The 21,513-nt window shown below is 42.8% G+C and overlaps 1 protein-coding gene across 1 annotated transcript in view; it reads right to left on the reverse strand.

Moving 5' to 3' along the window:
- The window catches only part of LOC5580239 (calmodulin), an 83,387-nt gene that overhangs the window by 51,156 nt on the left and 10,718 nt on the right, over window positions 1-21,513 (reverse strand). The window contains exon 2 of the mRNA XM_001662381.2: window positions 5,349-5,523. Within this exon, the coding sequence (XP_001662431.1) occupies window positions 5,349-5,523 (175 nt within the window). The remainder of the gene's footprint in view (window positions 1-5,348; window positions 5,524-21,513) is intronic.

The raw sequence follows: 21,513 nt of genomic DNA on the forward strand, positions 1-21,513 counted from the left end.
ATCTTCTATGGTGACAGAGGACTCGAATGGTTTGTCAGATGGATCGGGCCCGGGACATCCTGTCTGTTGCAAATCGCTGCAGTTGATATAGGGCATGTCCATAGGCTGGGTTGAACTGATCTAAAGTTCTCAGGGGGAGGCTGCGTAGCCATTCGTAGATTATGTTAACTTGGCGTAGATTCTGCAACACAGGATGGATGTGTTGCAGTTTTCGGACTGGAGACAATTATCAATGTAACTAGCTTATAACTTTAGACACCTACTTAGAACAAAGTAAATTGTGAGCTTCGCGCACGCTACAAATAAAATAAGAATATCAACATTTAGAATAACACCCCATTAGAAATCCACCACGACGCTCCACTTTCTCCAAACAAACGAATACAACCAACAGACTACGAAGTGAATGCGATTAACGTTAGTCGCCGAAATTTGTTTACTTGCTTGGTTCTGTGTCGGTAATCGAAATACCCCCCAAATCCTCGACATCGTGAGAAAACCGCTCCAATCCCCTTTCGAACGGACGGCACTGAATGAGCTAACCGTCCGTCAAGGTAACGCGAAAGATGGCATTGATTTATTGATGCCATTCGCTAATTAGAGTTAATGTATTTCTCCGGCAGGCGGAATCCACCGATACCGAGAATATCCGTCCGGGGTGCAATGTGCTTTGATTTCCGACCGAGAATTGTTTAAATATTTTATGACCGGAGCTGGCGCTACAATGCCACTCGCTCGCCCCATACGCTCATTTGAAATGGACAGGACGTTGTTACCGACCAACAACGGCAACGGAGCCCAAAGACTACGACAAACGATGACAAGATTAATGATCGGGCGGCTTGACAATCGAAGCGGAGAACGCAAAGTGTTGACAGTTCCGCAAAAGGGGGCGCCATTACCCCTGGCTTGTGTAATTGTGGGGAAGGTCCTTGATTCGGTTCTGTGTAGAAGTGTGCTTCTCTCTTCGGTAAGAGAGGTACTTTTTTCGAGGGAGTGACCTGGTTGGAATGAAAAGTAGGTCAACTGTAGCAGCGTCGGCGCTGTATGCTTCAACTACCGTAGTCGGAATGCTTCAATCGGATTGCAGGAAGCAATCGATTCAACATTGTAGCTAATTGCTATAGGAATCACAGCAACAGTCAGTAAACAGTCAATGCTTCCCAGAAACCCATTTGATTTTTTCCTTTTAATGGATTCCACGCAAATTGGTTTGTCTTGATTAAACACTAGCAAGCGAACATTGACACGGGGCTCCGTTCGAACCTTTTTCAAAATGTTAATCTCCGAAATGAGAGATAGGCTAACAACTTTTAGTCTAACCCTCTTCCCACAAAAACGACATCACCTCCGGAAATCCCCGGAAAATGTTTGAGCAAAAACTTTTCAGTAGGGGGAAGCAATTTCCGCTTAATGGCTTTTCCCTTATCGGATCCTTTCTTGTCCATCCGGACCATCCGTATCACAGCGGTATGATTGTTTTTCCGACAAAAAAGGAATCTAGTTTCCCACACAACACAACACACAATCCCAATGGCGGCGAGTCATAAAAACCAATGTCGTTCGCTGTCGTGTCTTCTTCCGGACCGTTGTTGCCGGATCCGGTTTTGCTGGCAAATGACCAATTTTAAGCTTGCGATAACAAGATTTGCTCTCCCCGGACCACTTCAAGTCCCCAAATGTTAACCTTTTCCCCATGAACTGCCGTCAACAACGATGACAAACAATTCCCAGAGGACAATGGCCTCTGCAACCGAATGGAAACGCTGCCTGCTGTTGCCAACCAGGGCTAATACAGAGAATTCGGGCGTACACGTGTTGGAATGTTTGCTTTCCCATTGACAACTCGCGCATTTTTTCGTTCGAATCGCCGTCGTTGTTGGTCGAGGGAGGAACAAAAAATTGGAAATTTGTTACACCCACGCACGCGGCCACGTTTACCCGGCGTGCGACGAAAGCCAAAGTTCAGTTCTCGAACGCGGTGGGTAATTCAATGTACACAGTCATCCGTGGCGAACTACACATTCAGGTTCGTTTCTTCGTAGAAAGTGTAAGTACAAGTTGTGGAAACATGCCGGTGTTTGCCAAGCGCCAATAGACAATCAACCGACACGATTTCGATAAAGACTCGCGGGAGCGGAGGGGTTCATTGGTTTGCCGTTATATACCGGATTCGCTGGAGTGCAAATAGAACGGGAGGTATGCCGGGATTGTGATTCTAGGAGAAATGTTGATGCGTTATCTTCTAGTTGCAGGTTTTTTTCCACTTCCATTAAGCATGTTGAAATCAGTGGCGATTCCCTAATATCAAATCTACCTATTCCACGAATAAAAAAATCTTGAATTTTAGCAACAAACATGCATCTATTGAGAAGAGGTCTGTTAGAAAGGACGATTCCAATAATTTACTGTTTACTTTATAATATACAGGGTGGCCACCAAAAATCCGTTTTGAAATTCCCGCATTTTTCCGGTTTTCCCGGTATAATTTTCAAAATTTGTCCGGTTTTTTTTATTGAGGAGCCCGAACGCAAAAATAAGTAACCCATTAATCGGTTTTTTAGTTGAATATACCAAAAAATTCTACTTTAAGCTTTTAAACGGTATTTTAGGTGATTTTCCGTCCAATAAGAAACAAATAATATTCGTAGATGATTGACTTGTGTTTTTTTGGCTCTCATACAATTAGTATGGAATGAAAAATTGTTGAAAAAACTTAAAAGTCGATTTTCTTAAAAGTGGGATTCTATCACTCACACCCTATTGCTGCTATTCTTGGCACTTTTGATTCACTTAAACATTTCGATGTCCAGGCAAACGTCGTTTTGCCCAGTAGGCCGTAGAGGCTTTGAAAAAAAATCCCGAATTTTATGTCAAATTCGCATTTCCCGTTCTCTCAACTTTCTTGGAGGATTTTGAAAAATGTTCTTCCACTCAAACACGTCGGAACCCTTGAGGAAAACAAAAGTAAAAGAATCATTCAAACCAGTCGTCCCTTTCTCAAGCCAACTCTTGACATACAAACACCATTCCATTTTTAATTTAAATACCTAGATATATCCCTTTTGGGCATCCTATTACCCTATTAAAAGTATTTCAATTTTTAATGTTTGTTCTTTTATTTCTTCATATATATGAAGAGTTCACTGAAGTAAATAAGTTTAAGGTGAGGATGGAACAAAGCCGCTCTAAACTAAAATACTAAAATAACTAAAACTACGAATCAAATATGCTTGAGTGCTTAAACCTTCTGTAAAAAGTTTTAAAACTCTGAGTCAGATAAGTTAAAGTAAAAATCAAGCCCTGTTAGTAAGAGAAAAAAATCATGAAGTATTACGAAACATTACCAACCAACTTTAGTGTAGCAAACTAGACTATTTCTTCAAGAAAATCATGTTTAAAACCTATTTATCCAAGAAAACAGATGGCAATATGATCAACCATATAAACTTTCTACAACTTATTTTTGATGGTTTGTAGATTAAGAGCTTGAAGATGTTCGTTCAGAATGATTTTCCCGGTGACCATCTCAAATTCCCGGTTTTTCCCGTCTTTGTCCCGATGGATTCAAATTCCCGTCTTTTTCCCGCTTTTTCAGTTTTTCCCGGTTCGGTGGCCACCCTGAATATAATTCTGCCGAATTACCCATTTTTACATTCGTAGAACAGGTAAAAAGTGAGGTTACGAGTCGCCTCTCGTTGAAATAGTGGTTAGAGGCTTCGATTATGTAGGAGTATTGTAGTTTAGACTTATTTATTATTTAGTGCTTATCAAATATCCTCTCACAATTGAGATGTGATGGACAGTGGTTGATAGCAGTATATTATTCTCTTAGGTCTCCTTTGCCAAAGTTCCAAATGTTCTAATAACACTATATTATACGTTGTTATTCTTTAATTGAGCACTGCTCCACATTTACAGAGTAAAACTTCAGCACTACCGATCTCGGCTTGACAAAAACTACATTCAGGACTGTTATAACTTTGAGATTTCTTCAATCGAGCTTCAGTATGGTCCGATCTTTTGCTGGACTACAGGCTTTAGGAATCTTTTTATCTGCTTGGATGTATCCGAAACATTTCAATTGGATTCTACCATGGACATTTCCAAAGTTTTCCTAAGAGTACACTCAGAAACACCACATAAGGCTGCACCCTATCTTGCTAGATTGTCGGGGAATAAATTTTCCCGATTTATAAGAACCACTGTTCGGCGTTGATCTAACTTTGGTCGTACAGAGCTCTACAATGAAGCAACCATTAGTTGCCCAAGGCGTTTGAATTAGTCCCATTTCAATATTTTTTTGTAGGAAACCTTCTGCTTTGCACTGCTGATGCGCCTTTTGCATGATAATTTGTGGTCACCTGTGTGATGGACTTCTACCATCGGAACAAGTAATCCATAGTGTTGTTCCTATCCTTATTTCAATTGGCTACCGACACTACATAGTTTTCTGGGCTATTCGAGTATAGTGTCAGGGTTGATCCGTGTATTCTACCACAGTATTATGCTCCTGCGATTGTTTCTTTTAAAATTTCATATCAGAATCGACCATTTTTTCTATTTTTCTGTTGTTTAAAGCAGTCTTGGGAACTGTGACCACAATTCACCACAGTTCATCGATTCTGCCATTCCATCAAATCACAAAGCAGCAGCAGCATCAATACCATCAGGCGTTGCGCTGCCAACGGTTCACACACTGCTTGACTGTTTTTGTCTCTCCACTATGACCATTTTCGGGCAGCCATTCCAAGCTGAATGATTGAAAAAAGTGTTAAATCATTCAATCGCTAATATTTCGCTTGTGTTTTCAACTAATTGAAATCTATTAGCTCTAACAGAAAGACCACAATCATTCCGTTACGATACATATAAACAAGTTCAATTTCATACTGCCTTTATCGAGCAAAAATGCAAAACCCCGAAAACCGCAAAAATCGTGTCACCACTGTGCTCGAGTCATTTCGCATTCGGGGTTGAAAAACGTTAGGAAGAAGAAGATTACATTTTTTGAAGAGCCGTGACATTTTTTGTTTTGAACCGTCATGGTTTGCTTTGGATTTTGATGGTCGTGTAGAAAGATGTAAATGTAGAGGCGGTAAATGTTTGCTCCAGTACTTTTCTCATCCCTGGTTTAAAGTAATCCCCAAACATAGATTCATTTGACAAGAAAACATGTTCTCAGGCCGCTTCCAGCGACAAACCACGAACAAACACCCCGGAAAAACCTAATCGATTCGCATTTCCTTCCCTGGGCCGGCGGCCGGCAGATGACCCAGATCGGCCCGTCGTCCGGATGAGATAAGCGCTCGGCGCGACAATAATATAAAAAAGCATAGGGCACTTACCGTCCGCGTCGACTTCGTTTATCATATCTTGCAGTTCTGCTTCTGTGGGGTTCTGGCCTAACGATCGCATCACGGTTCCCAGTTCCTTGGTTGTGATTGTGCCGTCACCGTCTTTGTCGAACAGCGAAAACGCTTCTTTGAATTCGGCAATCTGCTCTTCTGTAAGTTGATCGGCCTGTGGAAAGAGAGACGGAGAGAAAGAGGTTTCAGTGGAATCGTTTCGAATATTTCCAATTTGGACGGATTGTGGCAAGGTCCCACGCGCAAACGGTGTGGGCGCCCGAGTGGTGTTTGCGGTTTCACGGCGATTCCCCTGTTCAACGTTGGCATTTATGGAGGGAAAGGAAAACCCATAACTTTGCTGTTCAACGATTATAAGAATCGATGACAAATAACTTTCTTCTCTTGAACACTTCTGCGTTCAATCCATCAACAGGGAAACACATTTCTTCTCAAACTATCATCATTCACCTGTTTCGCGTTGCTCCCAGCCCCTCGATGTCTGTTATCCTAATAAGCATCGAAAACGAGTATTAGCACCCCTCTCCTTTTTCATCCTCGAATAAACACAGCTTTCCAATCAGGTGTCATAAATCAGTCGCTGCGAAAACAACCGCCGGCAACCGATTTGTGATTGATGCGATTCTAACAAACAAAAAAAATCCAAAATTTTCTCCTCAATAAACCACAGTTCTCATCCACGATGCATACTGGGAGGAAGGAGCAGAGCGAGAACTTCCCCTGCCAAAATATTACCAGATGGTTTACGAACGTGCTCTGCGCGCGGCTCTTCAATACAAAATTTATTTCGGTTTTTATTGGACCGGCACACAGTGTGTATAACACCAAATTTCGCGTCATCAATCAAAATTTCCGGTTGCTGCTGGCTCGCCCTCTTCTCCCCCGCCTCGGTCGCAAATTATCCGCCTGGTAATAGGTAATTTGCGAAGAGCGGCTCCGTCCGAGTTCTCCGAACCAAGATTGAGATATCAACCGAACGAAGGCAACATATTAAGGAAACGATCATCTGTTTCGCCAATTGGGCCGCCATCTCCCTCCTCCTTCCGGTGACCAATCGCCGTGTGGCCGCACGATTCGATGAAACAAGCAATTTTCCAATTTGGAATCGCCGGCTTTTGGGGCGAAAGAAAGCGGAAGAGGTGGACGTAGGGAGGACGAGAAAAAAAAACCGACGATAAATTGCAGTTAAATGCACTTAAACCCACCGGTTTTTGTCGATATATCCACAGTTAGTTCGGAGTCCGTAATTTCCTCTCGATTTGGCATCGGTTCGGCCGGCAAGTGTGGGACTGAAATGACTTCCATGTTTTTTTATTTGTGTTGCTCATCTCACTAACTGTCGGACGAACATGTGGCGCTGCAATGAAAAAGTGACGACTTTCACACGCCGGACGAGAGCCGGTTTAACCGGCGCGGCGCAATGCTTGACTGGCATCGGAACGGATTTTTGTGACGAGTCGATTTCACACTTTGCGATTCGTCTTGGTCGAATTCAATGGGACACTTGATCTAACTTTCTTCCTCATAGGTTTGTGCGATTCTTTCCTTAGTTCCCGCTTCTGAACGAGCTTATAGTAATTCCAATTAGTGTGTAGATAACTTAAACCTCTTCCTCCAAATCGTGGTGGCATTTTGTTGTCTGGCTAAAAAGGAGCGTTTATCGGACATTTCGGTATACAATAATATAGATGAGAGTCAACCTTCTGTCAACGTTGATCTTATAGTCTTCATTGAACTCGGTCCATAGCTGTCTGTGACAACTCACGTGAAGTGTGAAGTGTCCGCTGATCGTCCATGATCAGCCCATCTCGCTCACTGCGCACTAAGACGTATTTTGCCAATCGGATTGTTTTCGTGAACCATTTCACCGGGTTGTTATCCGGCTCTCTCAATGACATGCCCGGCCCAACGCAACCTCTCAATTTCTACGTTGTGGTCGATGGTTGATTCTCCTAGCAGCTAATGCAATTCATGGTTCATTCGCCTTCTCCACGTTCCGTCTTCTATATGTATTCCTTCACAGATGGTCCGCTACACCTTTCGTTCGAAAACTCAACAGGCGTGTTAACCCTTTGCACGTAGTATCCATAATTAGTGCCCATAGATAAGTAAAGGTCTAACCTGCGTTTTGTAGATAACGCCTATACTCGAAAAAATGCAACAGACGAAAGTGTTTACCAAAAAAATATTTTACGTCGGATTTTCTTGAAACTTTCCCTTAAGACCCCTCATTACATTCAGTGAAATGGTGGAGCCAACGTTTTTGGTCACTTTCTTCCATGCTTTCTTCAATTCCAGCCCCTTGGACGATTTTCGAACTTTGGCCTTCATTATAGCCCAAAATCTTTCCACCGGACGAATTTCTGGTGAATCTGGGGGATTGGCAGTTTTTGGTACAAAAACAACGTTATTGTCACTGTACTAATCCAACGTCAACCGCGCGTAATGGCATGATGCCAGATCCGGTCAAAATAATGTCTCGCCTCCGTGAGACCGCAGGAAGGGCAACGCTTTTGGAAGCACTCGGTGCGGTAAATTTCGCTGTTGATGGTACCTGTTGTAATGTACGGTTTACTCCCCATTGGCATATGGCCTGCCAAAGCAAGTATTTTTTTGACGAATTTGTACATTTTTTTCTTCCTTATGTCTTCCGGAACATCGAACCATGATTTGACAACGTAGAACTCCTGCCCCGGTATCTGCTTTGCGTCTGCCTTGATGCAGGTTTCGTCATCCATAACCACACATTTCGGTTTCGTAAACCTCGATACAGCTTCCTTGCGCGGGATTTGGCCGCCGTGGTTTATTAATCACGCCGGTTTGGTGCCTTCCGGACCTTGAATACAAGAAGCCCAGCTCGTTTCATGGTTTGCTGAACGAGCCAGGTGGAACGCTTGGCCTTCAGAGCCGCGTCGCGAATCGAAAGGTTCGGATTACGCTTGAAATAATCCAACACCTTCCGGGCCTTCACAGGGTCAGCTGTCTTCGATTTTCTTCCACCTCCAACCCGCCGCTCGGTCGTCTGGGACTCCTTAAAAAATTTTACCACCCAAGAGACAGTTGTATGGGTGAGTCCCAGTTGTCTTCCGATCCATCTCATGCTTGCAGTCGGCAATTTTCTTCTTGTTTCGATGTCCTCTCAATAATCTCACTGAACCGATTATTATGAAAGTTTGCACATGTAAACAATACACTCCAATATAGTTATCCAGATTGTCATCAATTTTTACCCACGGACAAAAAAGTTACATGCGGATAAAAATGGTGCATTTTTTTTTTGAGTGCGGACTTTACTCGGCTGAAGAGTTCTGCGAAGTTAGAGGTAGGCGCGATTTCCAGTCACAACACGCCTCTGGAGCTCATGGTAGGGCCGGGCCATGATATTTCTTGAGCCCCTCGCTGTCATGTGCTTCGTTTTCGACACATTGATGTTCAGTCCAATTCGCCTAGCTTCAGCCCTCAGTCAAATTTATGTATCCACTATCGTCTCTAAGTTCCGTGCATTGCTATCAATGTCGTCGACGCAACTAACCACCTAGTCGTAACCCTCTGCGAGATTCGAGAGCATCCCAGACATAATATTTTCGACATGCTTCTCAACATCATGGCAATTTTCAGATTCTCCGCAAGCTTAAATTTTGCATTGATCAACCTCTCGAATAGTATTTAATCCAGCACCACAAAATCTCAAACTCTCGTTGACCTTCGGATTCAAAACGGATATTTGCTGTTGATTGCTCATAGTACACTTTCAAAGCATAGCACGCCGTTATCTTTGTTCGCTCAACTCAACCTTCATCAATGCAAAGTTAGATCCATATATCCCGCATTATCGGTTCAAGGAATTGATTGTCCCCAGATGGTAGTTCCGTTCTGTGGATTGTTTTATATGATTTATTACGGAGTTGGTCTAGATCTTCGATCTACACTGACAGATTTCCATGGCGTGGATCCTCCTACTGTATCGAACCCTATATCGTCCGGAAAGAAAAAGTACTGAACGTTATCACCATCGGGCTTTCTACAGCACCTTGGGAGACACCGAAGGGCGTTCAATGTCTGCTAGAAAAATGACCGTTAGAAGTCATATTAAACGATCGACTCATGGTTGAGATGCTTTTAATAATCAGTTCTAACTTTGAGTTCATTTCTTGTTGAACACGGAACACGTATGTAGCAACGAAAATTCAGTGATGTCTACGGGCCATTCCCAGTAGAATTCAAAGTCTGATATGCTGATTACTGAAGATTACCGGAAAATATCCCGATCAAAATGATCGGCTTTGTCATATCTAACAGGTTGTTGAAGAGAGGTTTCTGAGTAGAAGGACGACCGGAGTATAAAAGATGCCTTCGAAAATCACTTATAGATTGTTGGGAGAGAACAGTAGACAGTCGACATGCTTCATCATCTGTTGTATTGAATCGTGTATCATCTATATACACGACTGCATCCTATATCATACTTCCAACAGCTTTTTGTCGCAATTTGCTGAATATAGATAGATGTCTTGACCGTATCCATTTCCGAGGGAATGTTTTATCGCACCAGTCAAATGTTTGACACAGTCTTATCTACGAAGTCCATATCTAGTCGATGAATGTGCATCCCATAAAGCTGCTTCTGCTGCATTCGTATATCGCGTGGCAAGCACGATGATACTCTATGCCCAGGGAAGTCAAGGAAATTTCCTTTACGAAAAGATCCTGGACCGACCGGGAATCGAACCCAGACACCTTCAGCATGACTTTGCTATGTAGTCGCGGATTCTAACCACTCACCTAAGGATGGCCCCATCTGAATCCGTCAATAATCCCGTTAGTTTAAGGTCAACACGAAAACATTAGGAAGATGTAGCATTTGATACCCCTCTTGGAACACCCGTTTCCATTCATTGCAATTAGTAGTGGCCGAGCTTCCCGGCTATCAATCACTTCAATCCGCAACGAAAACATTTACTCAAAACAGCGCCCGTATCAAAAACACTACGCTCCATAGGAAACCGTATGTAGCGTGGCCTAGACGAAACTCTCCGCCGTTCGTTTCACACTTGTTGTTTTCTAAAAACACCAAATCCATTTTTAGACACAATTGTGACTTTCCCAATTTCGCACCCACTTTGCCTTTCGTTGCCCCCTTCGCGTGGGGAGAGTTGGCGCTCCGTACCATCATCCGCCATCTATCAGTCTCATCAGAGCTCTTCCTTGTTTACAGTGAAGCAAACGCGGCGCGAATGCGGCTTTCTCTCTTGTGGTGGTGGCACTCCACGGTTCACACATCGGCTAGGCTAGTCCAGTCCGGGGGGCTGCATGCTCGTCAAATCGGACTCAAAACAACATCATGTGCCGCGCGGCACGGTTCTCGCATTAGAGTGGTCCAAAAAGTCCAAGTATGAATCATTGATCCTCATTACTCAAGCTATAAACGAAAGTTGCAGAAGAAACCAACTCATTTTCAGCTAGTTTAGGTGAAGTTTTTGTGGAAGTTGATTGGATTATAATTCCACAAGGAGCTAAACAATAGCAAATAAATTGATGTATATCTCTTCTACCATCCGTCGCATTGAGTTGCTGTCTTTAACAACTGCTTTATTATGGTTTGAAGAATGAGTTTTCATTTGATATGAGGATTTTGTACTTATATTACAAGTACTAACAGTGTTTGGAACATTTTTCTATATTTCTACATGGTAATTTCCACATGAACTTATACCAATCTTTGGAAGATTGGATTTCAAACTCTTTTTGTCATTTGAACCGCCCTACTCTCGCATATCAGCCAACTACCTTGCCTTGGCCACGACGACAAACAACACAAGACGAGACCGCAGCAGCGAGGAGCGCGGCACATGAAAACACCGTTTTGCGCTCGCTATAGGTCCGAGTCGTCCGAGAGATTATTGAGGGGACTGTTTTATTTTTGGGTCACCTTCGACGGGGAGTGAAGGCACTGCAGTTTTGCTGTCTCACCCCACTATACTAGCTGCATCAGCAGAGCAAACACGCATCAAAAGAGTAATGAACCCAATGGGGTTCGCCCGCGATGGATTTCCACCGATCCGGTTAGCGGCGGTTGCCGGGAGGTTGCGTAAGAACGCGGCTGAGGACAACTCCTTCAAAAGCGCGCATGATCTCTATATCTTTTGTGGCTGCCAGACGGACGAAGATTATGATGGTGCTGTGGCCTGCAGTAGCAGCGTAGTCGTCTTCGTTGAGGAATACTGCAGTAGTCATTAGAGAAATTGTGTGGGGTGTTGTTGTGCTCACCTCAAACTCCGGGGCTATGGAAATGTGGGAATGTGAATCACCATCAGTAGCAGCTCTATCCAGTTACGGGGCGGAATACGCCTGTTAGCGCGGATGAGACAGGAAAGAAGCAGGCTCTACTGCATTGTTGATTGCACTTGCTGCTGCAGTCCGACGCATTTCAGAATAATGCCTCACCCGGTATTATACTATCGGCTGCAGTCCCGTAAAAGTGTGCCCGTTGTTAAGGGTATCGCATCCTATTTACCGAGGAAACTGCTGCAGTAGGAGAAGATTCCAAAACGGAGGCATTAGATTTGGTCGTTATAGAACCTTGTTTTGTTGGTCTTTGAACACGATGGAAAAAAATTCAAACTAGATCAAATGAAAAACAAATACAAGAACAAGTTTACAAGAATATTACCAGAATCCTGGCTAGATTTTTATTCCAGAAATATCACTATCGACTTTAGAAAATATTGATGCAGCTAGAAATAAGATATTGGAATCAACATCTTGGTTTGACTAGAAATGGAACTCAAACCAGCATCCAAACAAATTTAAAGTTAAACGAATAACTCTACCAGTTGTTGAAAGCCAAGTTTGATCAATGACCCTGATGGACCCTCCAGATGCTTTAAGCTTTCCTAGTTCTCAGTCAGTCAGCTATTCCGCTTCCTGCGAATTTGATATGCTTCGTTGTACGGCTTTTCTCGGTAAAAACCGGATTCTCCTTTGCAGAGCGTCCACCTGAACGTGTATTCAAGTTCGAGTTACGTACCATTCGCGAAGATGTGCTGATCTCCGCCATCAATGCTTGGTTACCTCTAAGGAAGAAAGAAATCCAGTGCAAATACGTCATCATCGACAAGAGTTACTAATCGTGTGGCATCCATCCTTTATCTGGTAAAGATGTTGCGGAAGAAACATCGATAAACAGGTTGTTTCGCAAACATGAGATTCAACCGGTTGTGAGGAAGCCGGTAGGACGACGACGAAGATACTTTACCGAAGATTTTCATCACATAACTGAACACTATCGGAGATCGAATGCATAAGAAATATGTGATGCTAGTCAAAGACGTATTGTAAATTTCGAGCAATTTTTCAAAAGGACCTATCTAACATTGGGAGGCTCTCTTTGTTTACTTTATCTCTAATCAATAACTGAGCCACATTACCTTGTTGCGTCTTTTTGTATGAAACGCTAGCCAAAGCCATTGTCTTACGATCTATAGTGAAAAACTTTCCAAAAGCTTCAGTATCGCACTGTCATAATCGAAAGAGAGCTAAAGAGGAAAGAATATTGCATTCTTTCATAGGATTTTTTGAAAAGTTACGCGAGACTTCACATACTTACAGACAAACCTCCATGAGTCGATATTGAAGGGACCATGGACTCATGGAAATATCGAGTCATGGAACAGCTATTCTTTGGGAAGCTGTTTGAAGGGACCATCATAGTAACCATGATTTTATGTTTTTAGTATGGTTCTATGAGTCGATATCGAGTAATGGAACATCGACTCATGGAGGGTTGACATATGCTTCGTCATCATAATGGTTACTGAAAATTGCGACTTGCTTGTTCCGATACATTGCTATTCTTTATCGCACTGTCTACTAAATACTCAATCGGAAACTATTCCACTCACATACTACCTTCCCGGAACTAACACACCTTCAGAGTTATTCCAATAAATCATATCGATTCAAGAATAAGGATTACGAGCAATTATTTCCTGGGTCGAGTCATTATAAAGAGCTAGCAACAACGAGTTCTGTGTCGTTCTGCGTTATCTGCGATGTCAATGTTATCAACTAGTTTTCTTCTTCCTCAACTTGGCATTACGTCCCCACTGGTCCCCAACAGAATTTGCTTGTCAGCATAGTCTTCTTCGATCACTTCTACAGTTATTAGAGCTTTCTTTACCAAAGTTTCCATTTTTGCATTCGTATAACGTGTGACAGGTAAGATGATATTTAATGCTCATGGAAATGAAGAAAATTTCCATTGCACAAAGATTCTGAGGTGTACGGGAATCTAACCAGGCACCTATACTTTGCTTCACAACCACGGGCGATACAACAAGGCTAGGGAAAGCTTATTATCAACTGGTATGTTCTGATAATCTATGATACACGAGATGGAAACACAATATGGGGACTTTAGTTCAAATAGTGCAACATTCATTAACAGTATAATCGAGGGAATGTCTGTTTAGAAAGATTGTCCAAATTGAGTGGAGAAACCTAATATTAGTGTAATAATTATTATACTCGCAGGAATGGATATTGCTATAACTTCAGTTGGTCGGGAATTTGAAAGGAGCTTGGCGACATAATCAATAAAACTTTGATTTACGTTTGACACATTGATCATTGATTATAAGCTATGTTTGCTTTTGCGAAATGCATGAAATGAACTGCAGCTTTCTTGAGCAATCATCATGATAAACTGTGACTATTTACGTGTGCCCGAGTGCTGCCCGTTATCGGGTTTAATCAGCAAACGAAGACTACCACCGACTTCGACACTTCAGCTTGCCATTGCTGACGTAGATCTGACGGAATATCATATCTTATCTTATCCACAGCCACAGAATGACCATTTTTCCAATCGTCGGACATGCGGGGCTTTCTGCTTGATTGAGGATGTTTCTAATTGGTGATCGGGAATCGTTGATTTCGAAAAACATACAATTGAAGGAGATGATGTGACCAGTTGTCAAACTACAAGTACCCTCCAATTGAAGGAGAAACAATGAATCACAACCATTGAAGATGTTGTTGATGGAAATTCATCAAAGAATAGAAATTAGTGAGTTACGCAGAAATCATTCAACAAAATATACTTAACTCATGAAAACATTTCTATAAGATACATTTTTTGTTAAATTATTACACAACAACTATAGAATTTATTGTTGACAGAAGAAAAACCTACGCATTTGATTGCTAAATAATGATTCAGCGTAAACTCATTAGGTGTGAAGAAATAATCACAGTTCAACAATTACTTAACACTACCAACAGTAGTTGCACAAATTGGGTCATTTATCGATCGGGAAAATGTTTCACTTTCCACCCCAAATCCCAAAGCGGCGACAGTTGCACCATCCAAAGGTTGCGTCAGTCCCAAATGGCACCACAAATCCCAGAGGTGATGATTTCGTCCTAAGCGCCAGGTGAAACTCCGGAACATAACCACCAGTAATTGGATTATTACAAAACGAGGCACAGAGAATTTTACTGATTTGCCAGCTCGTCGATGACAGCTTGGACGATAATCCAATTTGCTATGGCGAAAACGTTCTAACGACTCGCTGGGCCTGGAATCCTACATCGAGAAGGGCTTCCTCATTCCGTGCACCGGATTATTGCATTTGTCGACACTAATTGCCGAGGGGACAGCGACTATAAGCGCGTCAACTTCTGATGCAAGTGAGTGAACTTCCCCATATAAGTAGAAATTATCATTCCACACATCGACGGTGTTCCTTAAATGGGTTGAGGCAGCAGCGACTGAGATCGGCCTGGGTGGGCGTTCTCGGGGTGGCATACCGGGAACACCTGAAGGTGTGCGGGGGCTCGGCGCAAACCGCAAAGGTAAATCAGTCATGTTTAATCGATTCACCAATACTACGCGGGGCTGTAGCATTGCAATGGTATTGCAACGACAGACAGAGCGCTATCTTTCCGCGAGAATCACCACACTTGATTTGGATTGGTAGCAGTAAAGATCGGTTTCGAGCAGATTTACAGCTTGCGAACCGGTGCCGCAATACAGAGATACGACGATTCTCGCGAGAACTCTGATTGCGGTTGAGAGAGAGAGAGTGTGGATCACATATCACCGCTGTGCGAAAATTTTACGTCGAGATTGCACCAATACTCACTTGTTTTGTCAGTGCCACTCATACGTAGAAAGCTAGGGGGAGTTGAAAAAGACTGGCCCCACTGGTTCGAACATCTTCTTTGAATCACCCCCGCCGCAAAGCAGCTGGCTGCCGGGACCAGGCGATGGAAAACATGGAAATTCATTTCCCGGTTCGAAACACGAACCAAAAAGTGATTTTCCTCTGTAGAAATCCTAGGTCGTTTGCTCCTGCATTTGGGATTGGGGCGTCCTCATGTGAGTGTATCATCTGTCTGAATGTGTTGGTGATTGGGAAAAATGACACATCGCATGCCGGCTCGCGGGTTGCCATCGCCGGCAACTGAAGAACGGTGAGTGTGAAAGCGGGCAATACACACTTCCCATCCCAGATTCGATGTAAGATGTGGCCAGAGCCGTTGGACAGGTGTGCCAAATTGAGAGATGAATGTTCATCAACATCGAACATGGGGTTTACATCTCGATGATTGGTTTGTGGTTTTGAACACCATGTTCTCGTCATTCTAATTGATAAGATATGGCGGTTGCTAACTCGATGAAATTGTATGACTAATCGATTGGTGACAATCAATCGTAAGTGATTCGCATGACCATCGGGAACCGGATGATGACTGATGTGCCCTATTCACACTAGGTACTTAGTCAGACTGTTCCTACGCGATGTGTACTACTTTGGTCGAATTTCTGGAATTCCAGGTACATCTTAACTTAGAAAAAGGCAGCTGTTTAGGTATACTATACTCTATGAGCCACTTTTTGAAATGTTCGACCGACAAGGTCCATATCATCCTCGAAGCAAACACATTAGCTGGATCTGTAGAAAATCACACATCGGCTGTTGAACCCGGCTCTCCGCATAACATCTTCTAGGTATCGCAAAAATTAAACAATAGACGCATTTTCGAAGTCCTCAGCTAAATGCAAACGAACTGGAATGTTAGTCTGAAATCTTCATACAGTTTTGTGCACCATCCGTCGTCACTCTCATCAGTCTTGTGAGCTTCCCGGGAAAGCTGTTGTGGTGTATGATTTTCCATATCTCTACGCGGTCGATACTATCGCATGTCACATTGAAATCATTAAGAAGATTGGTGGGACCTTGTATTTACAGCTCAGCACCATTCAGTTGTTCATAGAATTGCTGCTTCCACCTTTTGAACACCCCTCGTTCGTCCATCAAGATGCTCCCATTCTCATCCCTGTACATCTCGACTCGCGATACAAAGCCATTGCGGAATGCGTTAAGCTTCTGGTAAGACTTCGTGTTCCGGATGCCTGCAAGTCTAGCATAATTATCGGGTCAAAGATCACTTTTGAAGATATGTTTGTCATATTTCCGGTCATTCATTGTATGTCGTCACGTACGGACGAGTGATTTCTATTGTATCTAGATCTACTTCCTTGGCTCATTGTTCCATTTTTTTAACAAAAAGCTACTATTTCAAGCACGATCTGTAATTGTTATGTGAAACGATTATCAATTATACTCTTCAATTCAAATTAGTCATCAAGCATTAGAACATTTCTCGTCTAGCTATTAGCATCAACAGAAGCCCACCGTTAGGCACTGATTCTTCCAAGGTTTAAGAGCTGGTATTTCAAACAACTCACCTCACATAGATTTTCTGTTTCCGGATGGCAACAATCTGTATTTCATCTAGCAGCAGTACATCTTTTCGATACCTACAATGCAGAAGAGGCCAAATCAGCGACCATGTCTTCAATCGGACAGTAAACGAAACGGAACTTGTTTTTATGTCCTCTGAACAGTATGACAGTAAACAAAACGGATCTCACCGGATGCCTTTTGAACAGTATAGCTTCATGAAAAGTGCGTTCTCTCGAACCAATCACGTGTTGAATGAAAACCAGCGCAGCTTGGATATCTGTTACGTCTATATGCAGCACAGAGCTCCGGATATTCTTGCGCCTCATGCCCCTTTGGTAAAACATGTCTCACATCACATTCCGCTAGTTGTTTTCAATCCAAAGTGTCTGGACGACTTCACGAAATTTTTTGAATTCGTTCCGTACGACTTCCGGAAAGCAGATGGTGCATAACCAGATTGGGATATATTGTTCATCTCATTTTCTCACATGTTCAGGGATACGTTGTTGACAGACTTGTCAACGACAAAATCCATTTCTGTGGCAAACAAGTGAATTTGAATAGGTTAAAACGACGAAGGAGCCACTCACAGTTCATCGCTAATCGAAATCATGATTGATAATTTGCAAAGATGAGAATCTAGTCAACGAGAGCTCGTAATAGAAAACTGTTTTGAAAGCTTCTAATCCGTTCGGCAGGAAATGTGGCCGTAATCCTCAACTTGGTTCGGAATTCGGTAACCGGAACCACGTGCTTCAAGTTTATTTTACGAAGAAGAGCAGATGCGGTAACGGGCACACAAGCATCACTCTAGGCCTCGACTACAATATCCTGGGAATGGTTTCCCGATGGGGACTGACCTAATAAAAGATGTGACAACTGATTTCTTGTTAGTTTCTTTCTCTTCTTTTATGATCTTTGTGTTCCCAGAAATCAGGTGCACTTCGATGAAGATTGAAAGGAAAAAATCACAGACGATATCGATAGGATGCAGAGCTAATTAGGCACTTCCATGATTTACTTTGGCAGGGGGGGAGGGTTTCTTGACAGAATCGTCTGAAACTTCCCAAGTAACCAACAAGCATTTTAAATAGCATTCAACAAGCATTATATTCGTATGTACGACATTGCATTAAATGCTCGTTGAACATATAGCTGCCAGTAGTGCTGCACCAAAGCAGGTTTTGGCGAAATAACGGGCTGCTTTAATGCTCCTCCTTCAGAAACGTTGTTTATTACTGTCAAAAAAAGTAACGCCTCCGTGGAGAAATAAAACAAAAATATCAACACCTCTTGCTCTTTCTCACATATCATCGTTGCTTGTCTCGGATGTTTTTGTTGTTGTGGTGTAGTTTTTTTTTTGGCTTTATCCTGGATTGAGTTTCGAAATCACGAACTGGTGGGGTTGGTAGAGTTAATTGTGCTTCGCGTTGCAGAGTATACCACAGAAGGTTCAGCATCAAGCGATGGTTTTATGTCCTACTTAAGCTAAGTCCTGAGCAGACTTAAGTATCGGATGCAGAATATGTCAGAGTAACCGGCATGCCGATCCCTGATAAATTTGATACTAAAAGTGACAAATTATAATATTTCTCCGTAAGAGTGAATAACTTGATTCAGAACATATTTATGAGTCAGAATGAAACATATTTATAAGTTCGTTTATGCGACAACATTCTTGTTTGTTGTGAACATATCTTGTTCTGTTTCATCAGATGGTAGGGCATCCCACTCACGAGGCGTTGGCATGAGAGAGACAAACTCCTTTAGAATTAGTAACATATAACTGTACTCTTCTATCACGGCACTCGTACAGCAACAAATAAGCATTTTGGTTGCTTAGAATCTAAGACACCCCTTGCATTGAAAATGCTCAATAATAACAGAGTGATTTAAGATAGCAGTGCTTCTGCTGGTTTCAAACAGATAAGCAATCAAACTGCTCAAATAAAACAAATAGCAGATCAAATGTTCTAAGCATTCTGTTGGACGACTTGTTCAAATGCTTAGTGGTTACCTGGGTTAGCAATGAAAAACACTTCAATACAACGCATAATGTGCCCAAATATAAGCCCAATTGCTTTCAAAAAAATCCCACCGCCGAAGTGAATCAAAAGTGCCAAGAATAAGATCCGGCTCCCTATTACTATCTCAATGAATGAATTATTGATGCTTTTCTCAGAGGAATTTGTGAAAAGTTATTTCAAGTCCCGTAGGAATCTCTGGAAGCTCCGAATTCGTTGCAAGTTTTTTTTTTCTATACTTTTCAGTTCTATTTTGATTACTCATGGATTTCTCTATGAACTTCCCTGAAATTATTTTTGTTTTAAATCCCATGCAGCAAGGTGTTCCTTTGCGTTTTCATGCAGTTATCAAAGTAAACTGTATCTGTTAAACCTGCTTTTCAGCTTAGTGTTCACTGCGTCCTTCCATAGTTTTTAACTGGGAGCTTCCTTTGCCAAATTTGTCATTTTTGCATTCATATATCGTGAGGTAGGCACGACGATACTCTATGCCCAGAGAAATGAAATATATTTCAATTAAGAAAATATTCTGGACAGACCATCTTTGTAGCTTAAAGGAATACTTTTGCAATTATTCTATAAGTAGTACATTATTATTAAATTTTCTGATCGATTAGAATTTATGATCAAAGTCAGTAGTTCTTAGGGATTCTGGCAGGATCATCAATAATATAAGCTTCCTTAAAGGTAGCATATATAAAACTTTCAGTTAGGCTTCGATTTGGATGTAACAGTTATGACAGCCTTGAGCAAAATAGAACAATCAAGTTCATTTTTAAAACTCTCCATTCTTCTTCTTCTTGGCAATATTCGCTGGAACAGAGCCTGCTTCTCAGCTTAGTGTTCAATGAGCACTTCCACTAACTGATAACAGTCTTTGCCAAAGTTGCCATTTTCGCATTCGTATATCGTGTGGCAGGTACGATGATACTCTATGCCCAGGGAAGTCAAGAAGATTTCCATTGCGAAAAGATCCTGGACCGACCGTGAATCGAACCCAGACATGTTCAGCATGGCTTTGCTTTGTAGCCGCGGACTCTAACCACTTGGTAAAGGACTTACTTACTTACTTATTTGGCTTTACATCAATTATCTTGATAAAGCCTCGCCAACAATATTTCGCCAATTCCCTCGGTTCATGGCCGCTTCTCTCCATCCTCGACTGTGACCCACGCTCTCCAGGTCCTGGTGTACCTGGTCAATCCACCTAGCTCGCTGCGCCCCACGCCTTCTTGTTCCGACCGGATTCGTGGCGAACACCATCTTTACAGGGTTGTTGTCCGGCATTCTTGCAACATGCCCTGCCCAGCGTATCCTTCCAGCTTTAGCTACCTTCACGATACTGGGTTCGCCGTAGAGTTGAGCGAGCTCGTGGTTCATCCTTCGCCGCCACACGCCGTTCTCCTGCACGCCGCCGAAGATCGTCCTTAGCACTCGGCGTTCGAAAACCCCAAGAGCTTGCAAGTCCTCCTCGAGCATAGTCCACGCCTCATGCCCATAGAGGACTACCGGTCTTATGAGCGTTTTGTACATCGTGCATTTGGTGCGGGGGTGAATCTTTCTTGACCGCAGTTTCTTCTGGAGCCCATAGTAGGCACGACTTCCGCTGATGATGCGCCTTCGTATTTCCCGACTAACATTGTTGTCAGCCGTCAACATGGATCCGAGGTAGACGAACTCGTCCACCATCTCGAAGGTATCCCCGTCTATCGTAACACTGCTTCCTAGGCGGGTCCTGTCGCGCTCAGTTCCGCCAACCAGCATGTACTTTGTTTTCGACGCATTCACCATTAGCCCGACTCTTGTTGCTTCGCGTTTTAGGCGAGTGAACAAATCTGCCACCATTTCAAATTTTCTCCCAATAATATCCATGTCGTCCGCGAAGCAAACAAATTGTCCGGATCTCGTGAAAATCGTGCCTCGACTGTTAAGTCCGGCTCTCCGCATGACACCTTCAAGCGCAATATTGAACAACAGGCACGAAAGTCCGTCACCCTGTCGTAGTCCCCGCCGAGACTCGAACGAACTGGAGTGTTCGCCCGAGATCTTCACGCAGTTTTGCACACCGTCCATCGTTGCTCTGATCAATCTTGTGAGCTTCCCGGGAAAGCTGTTCTCGTCCATGATTTTCCAAATTTTGGTAAAGGAAGGCCCCTCAAAACTTTCCATTCCAAACTGTAATAATACCTAATCAGATCGCACGAAAAAAGTAAATTTGCCGTGAAGTTTCGAAAGCTTGAGGCTCCCACACTCAAGCACTGCACCGAAGTACAAAATTCCAATATTTCCATGGTTTGAAGAGTCAACTACTTCGAAGAGCACTCTCCAAACCCCACGATCGATCGTCAGAAGAACCCTTCACAAAAA

Source organism: Aedes aegypti, chromosome 3, assembly GCF_002204515.2.
Source record: "Aedes aegypti strain LVP_AGWG chromosome 3, AaegL5.0 Primary Assembly, whole genome shotgun sequence".
Classification (NCBI taxonomy): Eukaryota; Metazoa; Arthropoda; class Insecta; order Diptera; family Culicidae; genus Aedes; species Aedes aegypti.